The 14,445-nt window shown below is 44.1% G+C and overlaps 1 protein-coding gene across 1 annotated transcript in view; it reads left to right on the top strand.

The window, feature by feature from the left end:
- Nucleotides 1–9,376: 9,376 nt before the first annotated feature.
- The window catches only part of LOC139311900 (GRAM domain-containing protein 2A-like), a 45,429-nt gene continuing 40,360 nt past the window's right edge, over nucleotides 9,377–14,445 (top strand). Inside the window, exons 1-2 of the mRNA XM_070936425.1 lie at nucleotides 9,377–9,496; nucleotides 11,316–11,593. Of these exons, the coding sequence (XP_070792526.1) occupies nucleotides 9,377–9,496; nucleotides 11,316–11,593 (398 nt within the window). The remainder of the gene's footprint in view (nucleotides 9,497–11,315; nucleotides 11,594–14,445) is intronic.

Raw genomic sequence — 14,445 nt, 5'->3', positions numbered from 1 at the left:
TCAAAAAGATTGTCTGACTTTTTAAAATCAAGATTTAGGCAATGCTGCATTTTGTTTGTGTGACACTTAATCTTGTGTTCCTGAATCAATTAAAGCAATTGCCCCCAACCTTTTGGGCACGGGGGGGGGCGGTGTTCTGCAGAGAGAAGTTTTTCTGTGGACCGTGGGGGAGGGGCAGTGGCGGGATTCAAATAATTTAGCAACCAGTTCTCTGCCCTAATGATTGGCTTGGTGGGCGTGGCCAGGGTGTGTGGCAGGCAGCACTTGGCCTCCTGCAACCCCGCCCCCCCGGAAGCAAAAACGGGCTGTCCCGTTTTGAGCCTAATAGGCCTCCCTACAGCCTCCTGGGAGCAAAACGGACTGCAGGGGGGCTGCGCTGCATCCCCCATGCCCCGTTTTGGGCCTAGTAGGCCTCCCCGGGAGCTAAAATGGGGCGCATAGGGACTCCTGGAAGGGGAGGGGAGGGGCCAGCTAGCAATTTAACAGTTAGTTCGCCCAAACCAGCTCGAACCGGCTGAATCCCATGACTGGGGAGGGGTGACATGGTCTCATGCGCAGCCTGCAGGGTGGTTGATGGGGCATGCGGTGATGGGGCTTTGCTTGTTTGCGTGGTCCAATTTCTGACCGGTTCTGATCTGCGGCTTGGGGACCCCTGAATTAAAGGTTTTGTATTTGCATAACAGATGGAGCTGTAAAATCACCATGTGGGATGGGTTGGCAGAAACACACCAGATTCAGATGTTGCTGGTTCAGTGTGTTTTGCAAATATAACCAAACTTTATGCAACATTTTTTCCTGGCTGTGGAAAACTGCAAACAGATGAAGCAATCTGATATAAAATTAGAAATCCTTTTAATAGATTCCCTACCGGGTATTTTTCTTGCATTCAGACAATCATGTTTAAATACTGCTGAAGAAAGGCAAGAATTGCTGTAATAACTACTTACAAATGCCTTTCTGAAATTGTAAGTGGAGGGTTAAAAACCGAGTGTATTTTTTCCCCTGAATATCACCAAGAAGAGGAGAAATTAAGCAACAATTTTCAAGGGCAGAGACAGTTTTGTGGGTAAATTTCTTCCAGATATTTCCCCTTGAGATGTAAATGTTTTAAATTATTAGATTTAAATTAAGTTAAGATTTAAGAATGGAGGGATCATTACACATTAAAGGAATAGGGTATTCACTGATGGATTTTGCCTTCCATTTCTCCCTCAAATAGACCCACTCTTGAGAATTTTACTGAAAGGCTTTTCAGAGACTCTTTCATAAAATTAAATGAAAACTACCAGAAAAGCAAGCAGGAGATTTTTTTTACTACCTGCCATGAATAAAACATAAGCGTGTCACTATAGCTCACATTCCCAGGTGTGTTGCCAAGTACATTGGTTACCTTTGGCAACACTGAGGTGCAATTTCCTTGAAATTAGGGGAAATCACCTGTCATGGCAAGGACACCCTTTGAAGGATACGTTTCCTGGTAATTTGTGTTACAAGAGAGGCCTCAACCTTTTTGTTCTCCAATCAACACCAACTTCCTGGAGTGTCTGAAGCAGGTAAAAACCTGCCAGGAATAAGCTTTGGACTTTTCTCTACCTGTGATTTAAAACAGCTGCCAGCAGATACAGGAGGCCAAAGTAAAAGGGAGAGAAATGAAGGATGGACAGCTGGCTGACGATCCAGCCTTGGAGCTGTAAGTGTCTTGATTGGGCAGCAGCAGTGGGTTTCAAAATGTTTTACTACCGGTTCTGTGGGTGTGGCTTGGTGGGCGTGGCATGACATGGCATGGCATGGCCTGGTGGACATGGCTTGGTGGGCGTGGCAGAGGAAGGATACTGTAAAATCTCCATTCCCATCCCACTCCAGGGGAAGGTTACTGCAAAATCCCCATTTCCTCCCGATCAACTGGGATTGGGGAGGTAGAGAATAGATGGGGGCGGGGCCAGTCAGAGGTGGTATTTACCGGTTCTCCAAACTACTCAAAATTTCCGCTACCGGTTCTCCAGAACCGGTCAGACCCTGCTGAATACCACCTCTGTTGGGCAGGATTTCTTGCAATCACATTTTATTAAATTGGACAGGATTTCTTATTGTACTCCTTTGTATGGGAGAGTAGGGAGTCAGATATCACACTGGATGGAAGGGTGGGTTTTCATTGTGATTGAAAGTGAGAAATGGCTAAATCACAGGGGAGCTAATTGATTAAGCAGAATTAGAGAAGCCAAGGACAAGAGTACTTAGAATAGCATAGGACCGTGATGGCAAATCTATGGCATGTGTGCCAGAGGTGGCACGCTGTGCCCTCTCTGATGGCAAGTGAGCCGTCACCCCAGTTCAGCTCCGCCGCATATGCACATGCGCGGGATACGGGGTGGGTGGGGGGTCATGCGCGCATGTACGGGGAAGCAGGGTGCGTGCGCATGCGTGGGAGGTAGGGCATGTGCGGGGAGTCACACGTGACTTTTAAACCTTATGGGAGGGGCCAATCATCTCTTGGCCTTACTCCTGAGTCGTCCTCTCTGCTTTAGCTGCTCCTGCCTTCTGGCAGCTCTTCTCATACACGCACTAGGAACAGGCTCCTCCTGTTCCTCTGCCTCTCTACTGTCAGCCTCTGGAGGCTCCGAAGTCTGCACATCATTCCCCGATGGCCCTGGCCCCATCTCTGCCTCCGACGCACAGCCCTCATCCGGGCCTTCCCCAGCCTCCAGGACTGGCCCATGTTCTTCCTCAGCCTCATCGCTGTCCGACTCCGCTGCCAGCTCCATAAGCTGCTGGCGGACCACAACAGCTGCTTGCACAGGTACTCAACTCACCTGTGTTGTGCAGGCTGTGGCTGCTGCCAGACACCATCAGTCCGCACACAGCCAATGAAACTTGGGCTAGGGCTTATTTTTGGGGTATGTCCTATTTTCATGGAAACAGAGTATCTGCCTTCATTCATGAACTTCGGAATGCTGGGCATGGTGTCTCTGCTATGGACTAATGAACCTATTTGATCAATGACCAAAGCTTCTAAACAATAATTTTGGGGGAGTGATTTTAACTCTCTTTCATAGCAGCTCTTTGACATCTCAGGTAAACAACATTATTCTCATGGTGATGTCAGAAATTCCTCTAGCATAGTCATAACAATAGATGATTCCTCCCCAAGCTATTATCTTACACAAGAAATGGCTGTATCCATGTAATATTATAATGGTGTTAATACAATTAAAAGTGGAGGGCTTTTACACAAAATTATACCTTTCTTGGAAGCAAAATTAGCAAAGTCCTACCTTATGGTAGGACAGGAGAATTCACATCCTGGCTGGGAAATCAAGTCTGATGTGTGCATTTACAGTTAAGGCTTTGAAAAGTTTCTAGATATGGCCTGCTGATCTGAGTACAGGTAGTCCTCGACTTACAACAGTTCATTTAGTGACCATTCAAATCAGGGGTGGGTTCTAAAATTTTTTACTACTGGTTCTGTGGGCGTGGCTTATTTTGTGGGTGTGACTTGATGGTCATGTGACAATTCTTTAGGATTTAGCAGTGGTACTGGTCTACCAGGCTTTTAACTGCTTGCAGAGCTGTACTGGTCTACTCATTTGTTTTTAGAGGCACCGGTCTACTCATTTGTTTTTGGAGGCAGCGGTCTACTCATTTGTTTTTGGAGACACTGGTCTACCACCACACTGCCTTTTAACACTGATCAGCTGTAGGGCGGCCCTTTGAAGCCCCGGGGCAAGAGTTTAAACAGTTGTTTTTCCTTCTAGCTGATCAGCTGGGGCTCGGGAGGCAGCAAATAGATTGGGGGCGGGGCAAGAATAACGCGGTGGCGGGCAGCTCCCGAACAAAGAGAACCGGTTCGGTGATGTCATATCATCACCGCTACCGGCTCGGCAGAACCAGGAGGAACCCACCACTGATTCAAATGGCTACAACAACACTGAAAAAAATGACTTATCATGATTTTTCACACTTATGACCGTTGCAGAATCTCCATAGTCATATGATCAAAATTCAGACCCTTGACAACTGAGTCATATTTAGGACGGTTGCAGTCCTTGTGTGTGTGTGTGTGTGTGTGTGTCATGTGATCACCTTTTGTGACCTTCTGACAAGCAAAGTCAATGGAGAAGCCAGATTCACTTAACAACCATCTTGCTAACTTAACAATTGTAGTGATTCACTTAACAACTGTGACAAGAAAAACGGGGCAAAATTCATTTAACTGTCTCACTTAGCAATAGAAATTTTGGGCTCGATTGTCATAAGTAGAGGACTACCTGTAGTTTCAGAGGCTTCTATTTGTTCACCTCATTCTTTGGATGGCTTTCAAATTTCTTTATTTCATGATGACTCTGCAGTTACACTGTTTCCCCTAAAATAAGACATCCCCTGATAATAAGCCCAATCGAGCTTTTGAGCGCATGCACTAAAATAAGCCTCCCCTGAAAATAAGCCCTCCCCGAAAATATTTAAATGCATGAGCAACCAGTCCCTGCCATTTCCTCTGGTTTCCTCCACGTGCCCCAAAATAATAAGACCTCCCTGAAAATAAAGCCAAGCACTTATTTCAGGGTTCAAAAGAATATAAGACCGGGTCTTATTTTTGGGAAAACACGGTACTCAACAACTGTGAGGAAATAAAAGTTGCGATTGGTGTGCTTTGGTTTGCTTACAATCTGCAGCCTCTGAAAATGCCTTTGGAAGGAATTCTTTTACGGAGCCTTGCTCTAGAGTAGCACAGGTGTTTGCAAGTCAGGAAAGTTGAACATCTCTGGAAAGAAAGGCAGGATCTTGTCCCTGGGGATGTGGGCTTGGCACCCTAAATGCACGAACATCTTGTAAAAATCTTGTTTTCCTTTGGATAAAAAGTGCAAACGATTTCTTCTCCACCCAAAAAGATGAGAATGGCTGAAGAATTGTGCAGAAGAGATGCAGCCTAGCACCGACAGAGGGGATGAGCCTTGGGGCTACCTCTCAGTAGGTAGAGAGAATCTATTTTCTTGGTATCTGCTGTAAGAACAAGTTGCTGAATCAGACAAAAAAGTGTGCTGAGCTCACCATTCTTGGGTCTATGTATGCACAGACATAACTCTTCTACTCAGAAGGGTAAGAGTCTAAGCTGCTACCAGAAATGCCATACAGCAGAATAAATGAAATAGCAACAGAACAGATAAATGAAGTAGTGCTAATAATTAATCCTACTCTCTGTTCACTCAAAGAATTTGCAGGTTGACTTTGGGATAGGTGTTATAATCTATGACTGTCTCAAGAATCAAGGTTCTTTGGAGCTATAAATGCTGTTTTATAACAGTTGGAAGCAAATCCTGAGCTCCAACGGTCCAGAGATCAAGGCAAAAGTATGAAAACGTTTACAGTAGTGGCCAAAATTGTGGAAACCTTTTGGGGAAAGTGTATTTTCTAAAACTAGCTAGTAACACCATTTTTTTGGGGGGGGGGAGTAGTACCATAAACTTATATATCAATGGAAAGATAATTTTAATCAAGAATGTAATGCAATAACTTTTATGAAGGATTTGCTATTAGAATAGCAATTACAGTATAAAGAAGAAAAATGAAACACGTAGAAAAAACTAGATATACAAAAATTATCACCATAGAAAAAATGAGATATACAAAAATTATCACCATGTCAGTTATTAGTTGGGTAACCTTTAGCATAAATGACACCCTTACAACGTCTTCCCATGGAGTGAACCAAGTCTTTTAGTTTTGCAGCTGTTATGTGAAACCAAAATTGAATGATTGCTTGTATTAACTGGGTTTTATTGCTGGGTCGCTTCTGACTAACAGGTTTCTTTAGTCAGCTCCATAGATTTTCAATTGGGTTAAGGTCTGGGCTATTCCCAGGCCATTCCAGCAGTGGAATATGATTATCTTGAAACTCCCCCCCCAAAAAAGGGGTGTTATTAGCCATCAAACCTCAAAAATATACTTTTCCCAAAAGGTTTCCACAATTGTAAAGTAAAATCAGACTGAATTTTGGAAACTAGGAAATCGACTGAAACAGCATAAAAACCAATACAGCATTTTAAAGAGCAAAGAAGAAAGTGGACTTCCCAAATTGTATCATGTTACCCATATAGACATAGGACACACACCTAGTTCCCTTATCAGTCCCCAAAATCACAATTTTGAGCATGATACCAATGGCACTTAGACTTATATACCGCAGCACAGTGCTTTATAGCCCTCTCTAAGCAGTTTACAGAGTCAGCGTATTGCCTCCAACAATCAGGGTCCTCATTTTACCAACCTCGGAAGGATGGAAGGCCGAGTCCACCTTCAGCCAGTGAGAATCGAACTGCTGGCAGGCAGCAGAATTAAGTCTGCAATACTTCATTCTAACCTGTGGAACATAACTCTGTGGGGGTAAGATTGGCTCCTACTTAGGCACCCTGTCATAAGGCCCTGAAGCAGGGGATTTGCAGGGGTTCAGGAGAACCTCTAGCTAAGATTCTGTGCAGTTCGGAGAACCCCCAAATCCCACTCCTGAGGGAAAGGATTAGCTCAAGGTCATGCAACTGGCTTCGTGCCATTAAGGCAGGCCTAGGACTAGCTGTTTCCCGGTTTCCTTCCTTAACCACTACTTTAAACTGGTTCTCTGAGGTTTCTGTCACCAAGGTGATTGTCACCGTTCCCTGTGTGACGTTTAGCTCAAATTATTCCCTGCCCTGCACTTCCACACCCTCCCCTACAGTTCTCAAAATAGAAGTTCTGCCAGAAAAGGCTGGGAGCCAAAATACTAATGGCTACTGTGAAGAAAAAGGCACAAAAGCTGCCAACAAGCAGGAAATTGTGATTCAGGAACAATCGGCTTCTCTGCCACGTCTCCTGCAATGAGCTTTGATGCCTAGTTATTGTGGCAACATGTAAAAAAAAAAAAAAGAACTAACTTATTTTTTTCCCCTTTAAGTATAACATTAAGCCCATGCCAAGGGCATCTGAGATGCCTTCATTACATGGTTGCTAAATCCATGCTCTGCCCATCCGTTGTCAACCCTGATTTTAAAGCAAAGAGGATGTGTGAGGCTGTATGCTTAAAAATAGATTAGCCAAGCCACACTTCTGCAGCCTGGATTGCAACTTGTATTTCAGGCAAGAGGCATTATTATGTCTATGATGGCATTACCGTATTTTTCAGAATACAAGACGCACCTTTTTCCCCCCTAAAAGGGGGTGAAAATTTAGATGCTTCTTATATACCGAATGTAGCCCCGCCCACCCACTGGCCCCCACCCTTTGGCCTCTGCCTCCCAGCAATTTACCTCCTTGAGGCAAGCAGCAAGAAGAAACAGCCCATTTCAGCTTCAGCACAACCTAATTAGCACAAGCTGATTGTCCCTTGGATCGGCCTCCTGACTCTCAGCTGTTTTGCGCAGGCCTCTGCTGCTTGCTGCAAGGAGGTAAATTGCTGGGAGCAGATTTTTTTTTTCTTGTGCTAATCAAGCTATGCTGAAAACGAAAATGAAAGTAAAGCGGGCTATTTGCTGTTTGCTGCAACGCGGCAAAATTGCTGGGAGGCAGAGGCAGATTTCTTTTTCTTGTTTTCCTCACCAAAAAAGGTAGGTGCATCTTATAGTCCGGAGCGTCTTATACTCCCAAAAATACGGTATATCCCAAGAGCACTAGAATACAGATAGTCCTTGACTTACAACCATTCATCTAGTGATCATTTGAAGTTACAATGGCACTGGGGAAAAAAATTTACAAATGACCAGTCCTCACACTTATGACAATTGGAGTATCCCCACAGCCATGTGATCAAAATTTGGGTGCTTGGCAACCAGCATGTGTTTATTGCAGCATCCCAGATCATGTGATCAACATTTGCCATTTTCCCATCTGGCTTCCACCAAGCAAAGTCAATGGGGGGAGTCGGATTTGCTTAACAACTGTGCATAAAGGTTGTAAAATTGGTCGTGGCTCACTTAACAACTGCCTTGCTTAGCAATGGGATTCTGATTCCAATTGTATTCATAAGCTGAGGACTGCCTTTACATGAAGCTGTCCTACAATATGTCATAATATCAGTTGCACGTTATGTGATGCTCTTATCTGTGTGCACATCACCTACCAGCCTGCTTAGAAAATAAGGTGGAGCCACACGTTCACCAATTTCTGTCTTTGAAACCTTGGAGTAAACATATGAATCCCGAAAGATTTCAAGTTCAGAGAAATCTGACATGCATTGTAAAAGCAGCTTTCTGAAACAAAAGTAAGAAGAGGTGCAAAATTCCAGCTAAATTGAGATTCTTCTTAGTCACTCTCAGTATCAGAAACGTTTATAGAGGTCTGGATCAGGGGTGAGTTCTAATTACCTTTACTACTGGTTTGCAACGGAGCATGTGCAGAAGCGTTTTGATGACATCAGGGTCGGTGGGTGGAGCCTCCCGCGGGTTTTACTTCCGGTTCTATAGAACTGGTGCGAACAGGGGGCAACCCACCGCTGGTCTGGATTCTCATCTGGTGCTCATCTTGGTTGCTTTTTTCCAGATGTTTCATTACCCAACTAGGTAACATCATCAGAGCTAGGAGGGAGTGGGGTTTGCTCTATGTTTATATACCAATGGCTTGCCCTGTCACACACACAGCCTGGTTGCGAATAGGCCGTTCTGATTTATGAGAGTGCCAGCCTTCCAGGAATTCTTTAGCGTCTTTGGACGTGGCTTGGTCTAGGACAGTGATAGCTAACCTTTTTGCCCTCGCATGCCAAAAGCGGGGGGAGCGCAGGGGGGTTGCACGCCAGTGTGTCCATACCCATAATTCAATGCGCCCTACCCGCCGCGCATGCACGCGCAACCCTCCCCCGTGTAACCCCCGCTTTTGGCATGCGATGGCACGGTGGGCCCAGTAGGCCTGATTTTTGCCCTCCTCAGGCTCCAGAGGCTTTCTTGGAGCCTGGGGAGGGTGAAAACGGCCTCCCCAACCCCCCCGGAGGCCCTCCGGAGACCGGAAACAGCCCATTTCCTGACTTCCGGTGGGCCCAGAAGGCCCGAAAATCAGCTGGCCGGCGCACGCATGCGTACTGGAGCTGAGCTAGGGCAACGCTCATGTGTCCACAGAAATGGCTCCATGTGCCACTTGTGGCACGCGTGCCATAGGTTCGCCATCACGGGTCTAGGACAAAGGTTGGCAACCTTAAACACTCCAAGAGCCGCAAAGGTCCTAACCGGAAGCCCCTCGTTCAATCCTGGAGCCGACCGGAAGTCTGGTTCCCCCCACCATAGAGTCTCCTCCTAGAGTGGCATCCTTTTTCCTCTTACCTGTCTTAACCAAAAGCCCTAACAATTGTGGAGCTGACCGGTGACAGGGAGCCGCAGAAGAGGGATGCTTTGCTCCAGTGAGGTATCTCTGAAATTTTGTTGCAATGGGCGGCGTTTGGCTGCAGAGCTTAATGATTGTGGTCTGGAGTGCAGATTCTTGCAATGCCTCCTCAAATCCAGAAGCCAATTTCAGAGCCAGTTTGGTCCAGCGGTTAAGGCACCAGGTAGAAACCGGAAAACCGTGAGTTCTAGTCCTGCCTTAGCCATGTAAGCCTGCTGGGTTTCAGCCCAATCCACCTCATGGGGCTCCTGTTGTGGGGAAAAATTGGAGGAGGAAGATGTGTTGGGTAGGTTGATCGCGTCGAGTTCTTTGCAAAAAATAATACAAGTGGGATACAAACAAACAAACAAATAAACTAATCCCAACTCAAAGTAATAACATTCATACAAGTCCTAGTGAGGGCTATATTAATATACAGCAAGCTCAGCTCTTTATTCTGTTACTTACTCTAGTCCAGTGTTTCTTGGCCTTGGCAACTTTAAAATATATGGACTTCAATTCCCAGAACTCCTCAGCCAGCCATCTTTAAGTTGTGACGGTTGAGAAACATCGTTCTAGATCAGAGTTTCTCAACTGTGGCAATTTTAAGATGACACATAGCTGGTTGGGGAATTGTGGAAATCATGGGAGTTGAAGTCCATAATGTCTTAAAGTTGCCAAGGTTGAGAAACACTGCCCCAGACAAGAGTTTCTTAAAATGTGGTTTTAGGATCCTTCGAACCTTCCAAGGGGCTCTCAGGGGTTCAGGAAATCAAATTTATTTGCCAGCCTATGTTGAAAAATAAGAAATAATATTAAAATCCCATCAAACAATTGTAAGACATGATAGCAGCAAATGTGTTAATTTGAATTAGTAATTCAGCAAATATTGAGCCTTGGTGGTGCAGCAGACTAAAGTGCTGTTAAATAGCACCAGCTGCCTGCAATTACTGCAAGTTCAAATCTCACCAGGCTCAAGGTTGACTCAGCCTTCCATCTTTTCGAGGTAGGTAAAATGAGGACCCGGTTTGTGGGGGCAATAAGCTGACTTTGTATAAAAAAGAACACTGCTTAGGGGCCCCCGAAAGCCCTACTGAGCAGGTATATACAAAAGTATGAATTAATGCTTAATGCATTGTAAGCCGCCCTGAGTCTCCGGAGAAGGGCGGCATATAAATTGAACCAAATAAACAAACAAACAATAAATAATATTGATAAATATAAAAGTGGGAAAGAATTCTGAAGGAAAAAGTTTAAGAAACACTGGTTATATTGACACCTACAAAGATACTTCTCCTCGGCAGTCGTATATATATTTATTTTTCTACTATGTTATAATTGTTTTAAATCATTTTTAATGCTTTTACGCTGCGCAGAGTCACTTGCTTAAGATGGCTGGCTATTAGAAATTAAATAAAATGAATAAATAATAAATACATAAAAAAAGAATACTTCATCCTTTCATTTTCACAGTACCAACATTTCACAGCTCAATAGAAAACTCATCACTCGAACCCACTCTAGCTGCTAAAGTCCTTGGTCTCTACCTAAAATAATTTTCTCTGCTGATTCCCAGGATCTATGGAAGCAAAGCTCTTCACCAAATACCAGATTCCCTTTTTTTTTTTTTTTTGAATAGTCCGCTTCCTCTTCTACTTTAATGAAGCTGGTAGTCACACTCATTCCGCCTAGCTAGCCTACCCTGCAGGATTGTTGTTCTAGTTTGGGGAGGGGGGGAATGAGAATGGGAAGAAGAAGCGCCATATACGCCACTGTGAGCCTCCAAAAGAAATATATGACATCTATGCTATAAATCTAACCAAGTAATAAATCAGATGCCCGACTGGGATCCGCGTTCAGGGAGAAGCTAGCCTTCCTTTAAAGTTCTTTTAAACCACCAGGGGGCGCCATTGCCCTTAGCAGCAGCAATTTCATTTCGGCCAATCCGGAGTCACTCCGGTTGAGTTTTTAGAGATTCCGAATCGCTCTCCGGCTTCCCGAAGGCTGACCTCGATTTTTTTCGGGCGAGACGCAGCCGAGAGAAGGAATCCGTCCTCCTCCCGCCAGCTACGAGGGGCGCAAGATCCTCTCTTGAATTTTGCCGGAGTTCAAGAAGTTTTCCCACGGCGGTAACCGCGGAGGAAAGCAAAGGGGAGGAGAAGATCGCACGGTCCGGAGCAAAGCCAGGGGCTGCCTATCCGACCTGCCCGTCTCCCGCATCCAGGATGGAGAAGCTGGGGGTGGCCCTGCGCAGCAACAGCCTGACCTTACCCGAAATCAGGTACCCGCCGCATCCCGGGTCTGCGCCCTTAGAGGCGAGGCAGCGCTCCCAGTCTTCCCCGGAGACCGCGTGGCTGCCCTGGCTAAGGATCAACCCTCAACCCCTTCCCCAATTTTAAGCCAATCCAACCCTGAGACATTAAGCCAAGTTTAAATTTCCTGACCTCCTGATGCCCCCCAGCAAGCTAACCAGGTTTATTTTTGCTCCCCTGTGGTTTCAATCTAAATAGGATCTCTTGCGACCCTTTCGCTATAGACTTCGGAGGAGCGCCCTCTAATTTAAACTCCCCCAACTAAAGAAACCCTGTTTCTACTTCCAGATGAACCTCCCTGTGGTCCGATCCACTCATCCCGGCAAATTTATTCCATTCTTTTTTTCTTTTTTTTTTGGCACTCAGACATGAGTAGTAAAGGAAAAATCCCTTGTTTGTTTCATCCCGCTGCTTATTATAGATGGCCTCACAATTACAATATTTCCTTTTAAGAGTATTCTTTTTTTTTTTGACCCAGCATGCTTGTTTTTTCTTGGGTGGGGGGTATGTTTTGAGCTTATAAGTAAGTTTCTTTTTACTTTGCTAAGTGATGGTTTCATTTTCTGTTTTGTATTTTTTTTTTTTAACATGACTTTCAGGAGTAGTCTGATCTAGCTCCCTCTAGTGGAGATGGAAGCCTGATGCCTACGTGGAGATAGCCATGTAGCTCTCTTGGAAAATTGTGTAATTGCTGCTTCCTGGATTTATAAGCAGAATATAAATATAAAATGTATATGCCTCCTGACTCTCAGCGACTCTGGTTGGTTTATAAATGACATAAAATATATAAACAAGACAATAGAAGCCACAAGAAACAAAAGGGGTAGGAAGGAAGCAGAGGTTTGCAATTGCAATCTTCTGGATTTTTTCTTTTTTTAAAATTTCCCAGTCTTGAGACCTGGGATTTCCTGATATCCCATCCAGGTATTAGCTAAGCCTAATATGGCAATGTTTTGTGTTGTGCTACCCCTTCAGTTATCACAGTATTATGGTTACCCTCAATCTTTATAATGATTGATGATGGTGTTATCCATTCAGTCAAATCCGATTCTTGGCAATTCTATGGGCCAGGTCTATTCCCATCTTCCGATCTTGCACTATTTCTTTGAGTTTTTCTATGCTCCATCTCAGGGGTCGGCAATCTTAAATACTCAAAGAGCCACAAAGGCCCTAACTGGAAGCCCCCCGTTCAATTCTGGAGCCAACCAGAGAGTCCGTTCCCCACCCCACCAGAGTCTCCTCTTAGCACAGCGTCCTTTTTCCTCTACCTATCCTCACCGAAAGCCCTACCAATTGTGGAGCTGACTGGCAACAGGGAGCTGCAGCAGAGGGATGAAAGAGCCACATGCGGCTCCAGAGCCTCAGGTTGCTGACCCCTGCTCTATCTGGTGTCAGCTTTGATAGTGTCTAGCCATCATGTTTTTTGATGGCCTGGTTTCCCTTTACCGCTAACTCTTCCAAACATAATTGGAATTCCCAATTATGGGATTTAACTCCAGTGAATTTTCCACATATGGTATAAGCAAAGTAAGTGAGATAATTAATAATTATTAAATGTATAGACCTCCTGACTCCCAAAGATTTTAGGTGGTGTACAAATGATTTAAAACATAAAGACAATAAAAATAACAACCAACAAAAAAAGAATAGAGATGAGACAATAACAAACCAGGTGGAATTTTGAAGTTCATAGTTATTTGTTTGTTTGTTTGTATCCTGCCTTTATTATTTTTACAAATAACTCAAGGTAGTGAACATATCCAACACACCGTCCTCCTATTTTCCCCACAACAACAACAACCCTGTGATGTGGGCTGGGCTGAGAGAGAGTGACTAGTCTAAAGTCACTCAGCCGGTTTTCATGCCTAAGGCAGAACTAGAACTCACAGTCTCCTGGTTTGTAGCCTGTTGCCTTAACCATTAGACCAAACATATCTCTTCCATTTTAAAGAATAATTTCTAAATTGTGCTTCTTGGTTGGCCTCATGGCCTGAGGGAAAAGGCAAACAAAATGAAAAAATGGCTTTATCAGACATTTTGTGTTGTCTGTTCTGAGACTTATGGGAGACTGGGATAGTACTATTTCTGTCTTATGAGACTTCTTCAGCCAGCCACACCCATATTTTATGACTCCTCCCTGTAAAGGTCAAATATTTATTTTTATTTTGTTCTTTTTAATTCATAGGTTCAAATGTATAATACTTTTTTAGTCAGGGTTTTTTCCTATGTAACTCAAGATGTTTATGTAGCCATAGTGGCATGAAGAAGTCTCATAAGACAGAAATAGTACTATCCCAGTCTCCCATAAGTCTCAGAACAGACAACACAAAATGTCTGATAAAGCCTGAAAGTGGTGATTTGAGATATCACCCCACTATGGCTACATAAACATCTTGAGTTACATAGGAAAAAACCCTGACTAAAAAGTATTATACATTTGAACCTATGAATTAAAAACTGTGTGTGTGTGTGTGTGTGTGTGTGTGTGTGTGTGTGTGTGTGTGTGTGTGTGTCTTTAGCCAGGTTCTACCTACGTAAACCAATATATTATGCAGCCCTAGAAATAGATCTATCTTAGTCTCCCAATGGGCAGCAAAGGGTCTGCTGGCTGCCAGAAAAAGAAAAAAAGCCCAGAAACTAGTGAATTGTGATTTCACTGAACTAGGGCTGCATAATATCTTGGTTTACGTAGGTAGAACCTGGCTAAAGAGACATACAGATAAAACCTACGAAAAAGAAAGAAAAACATATATGTATGTATGTATGTATGTATATGTATGTTTGTGTTGTACTTAGAATTTTCGTTAAAAATTTCAAGGAT

The sequence above is a fragment of the Pituophis catenifer genome, unplaced genomic scaffold (genome assembly GCF_029215685.1).
Source record: "Pituophis catenifer annectens isolate HBS135680 unplaced genomic scaffold, rPitCat1.0.hap2 SCAF_1, whole genome shotgun sequence".
Taxonomy (NCBI): domain Eukaryota; kingdom Metazoa; phylum Chordata; class Lepidosauria; order Squamata; family Colubridae; genus Pituophis; species Pituophis catenifer.
Note: the sequence above shows the minus strand (reverse complement) of the source record. Positions and strands in the feature narration are given on the sequence as shown.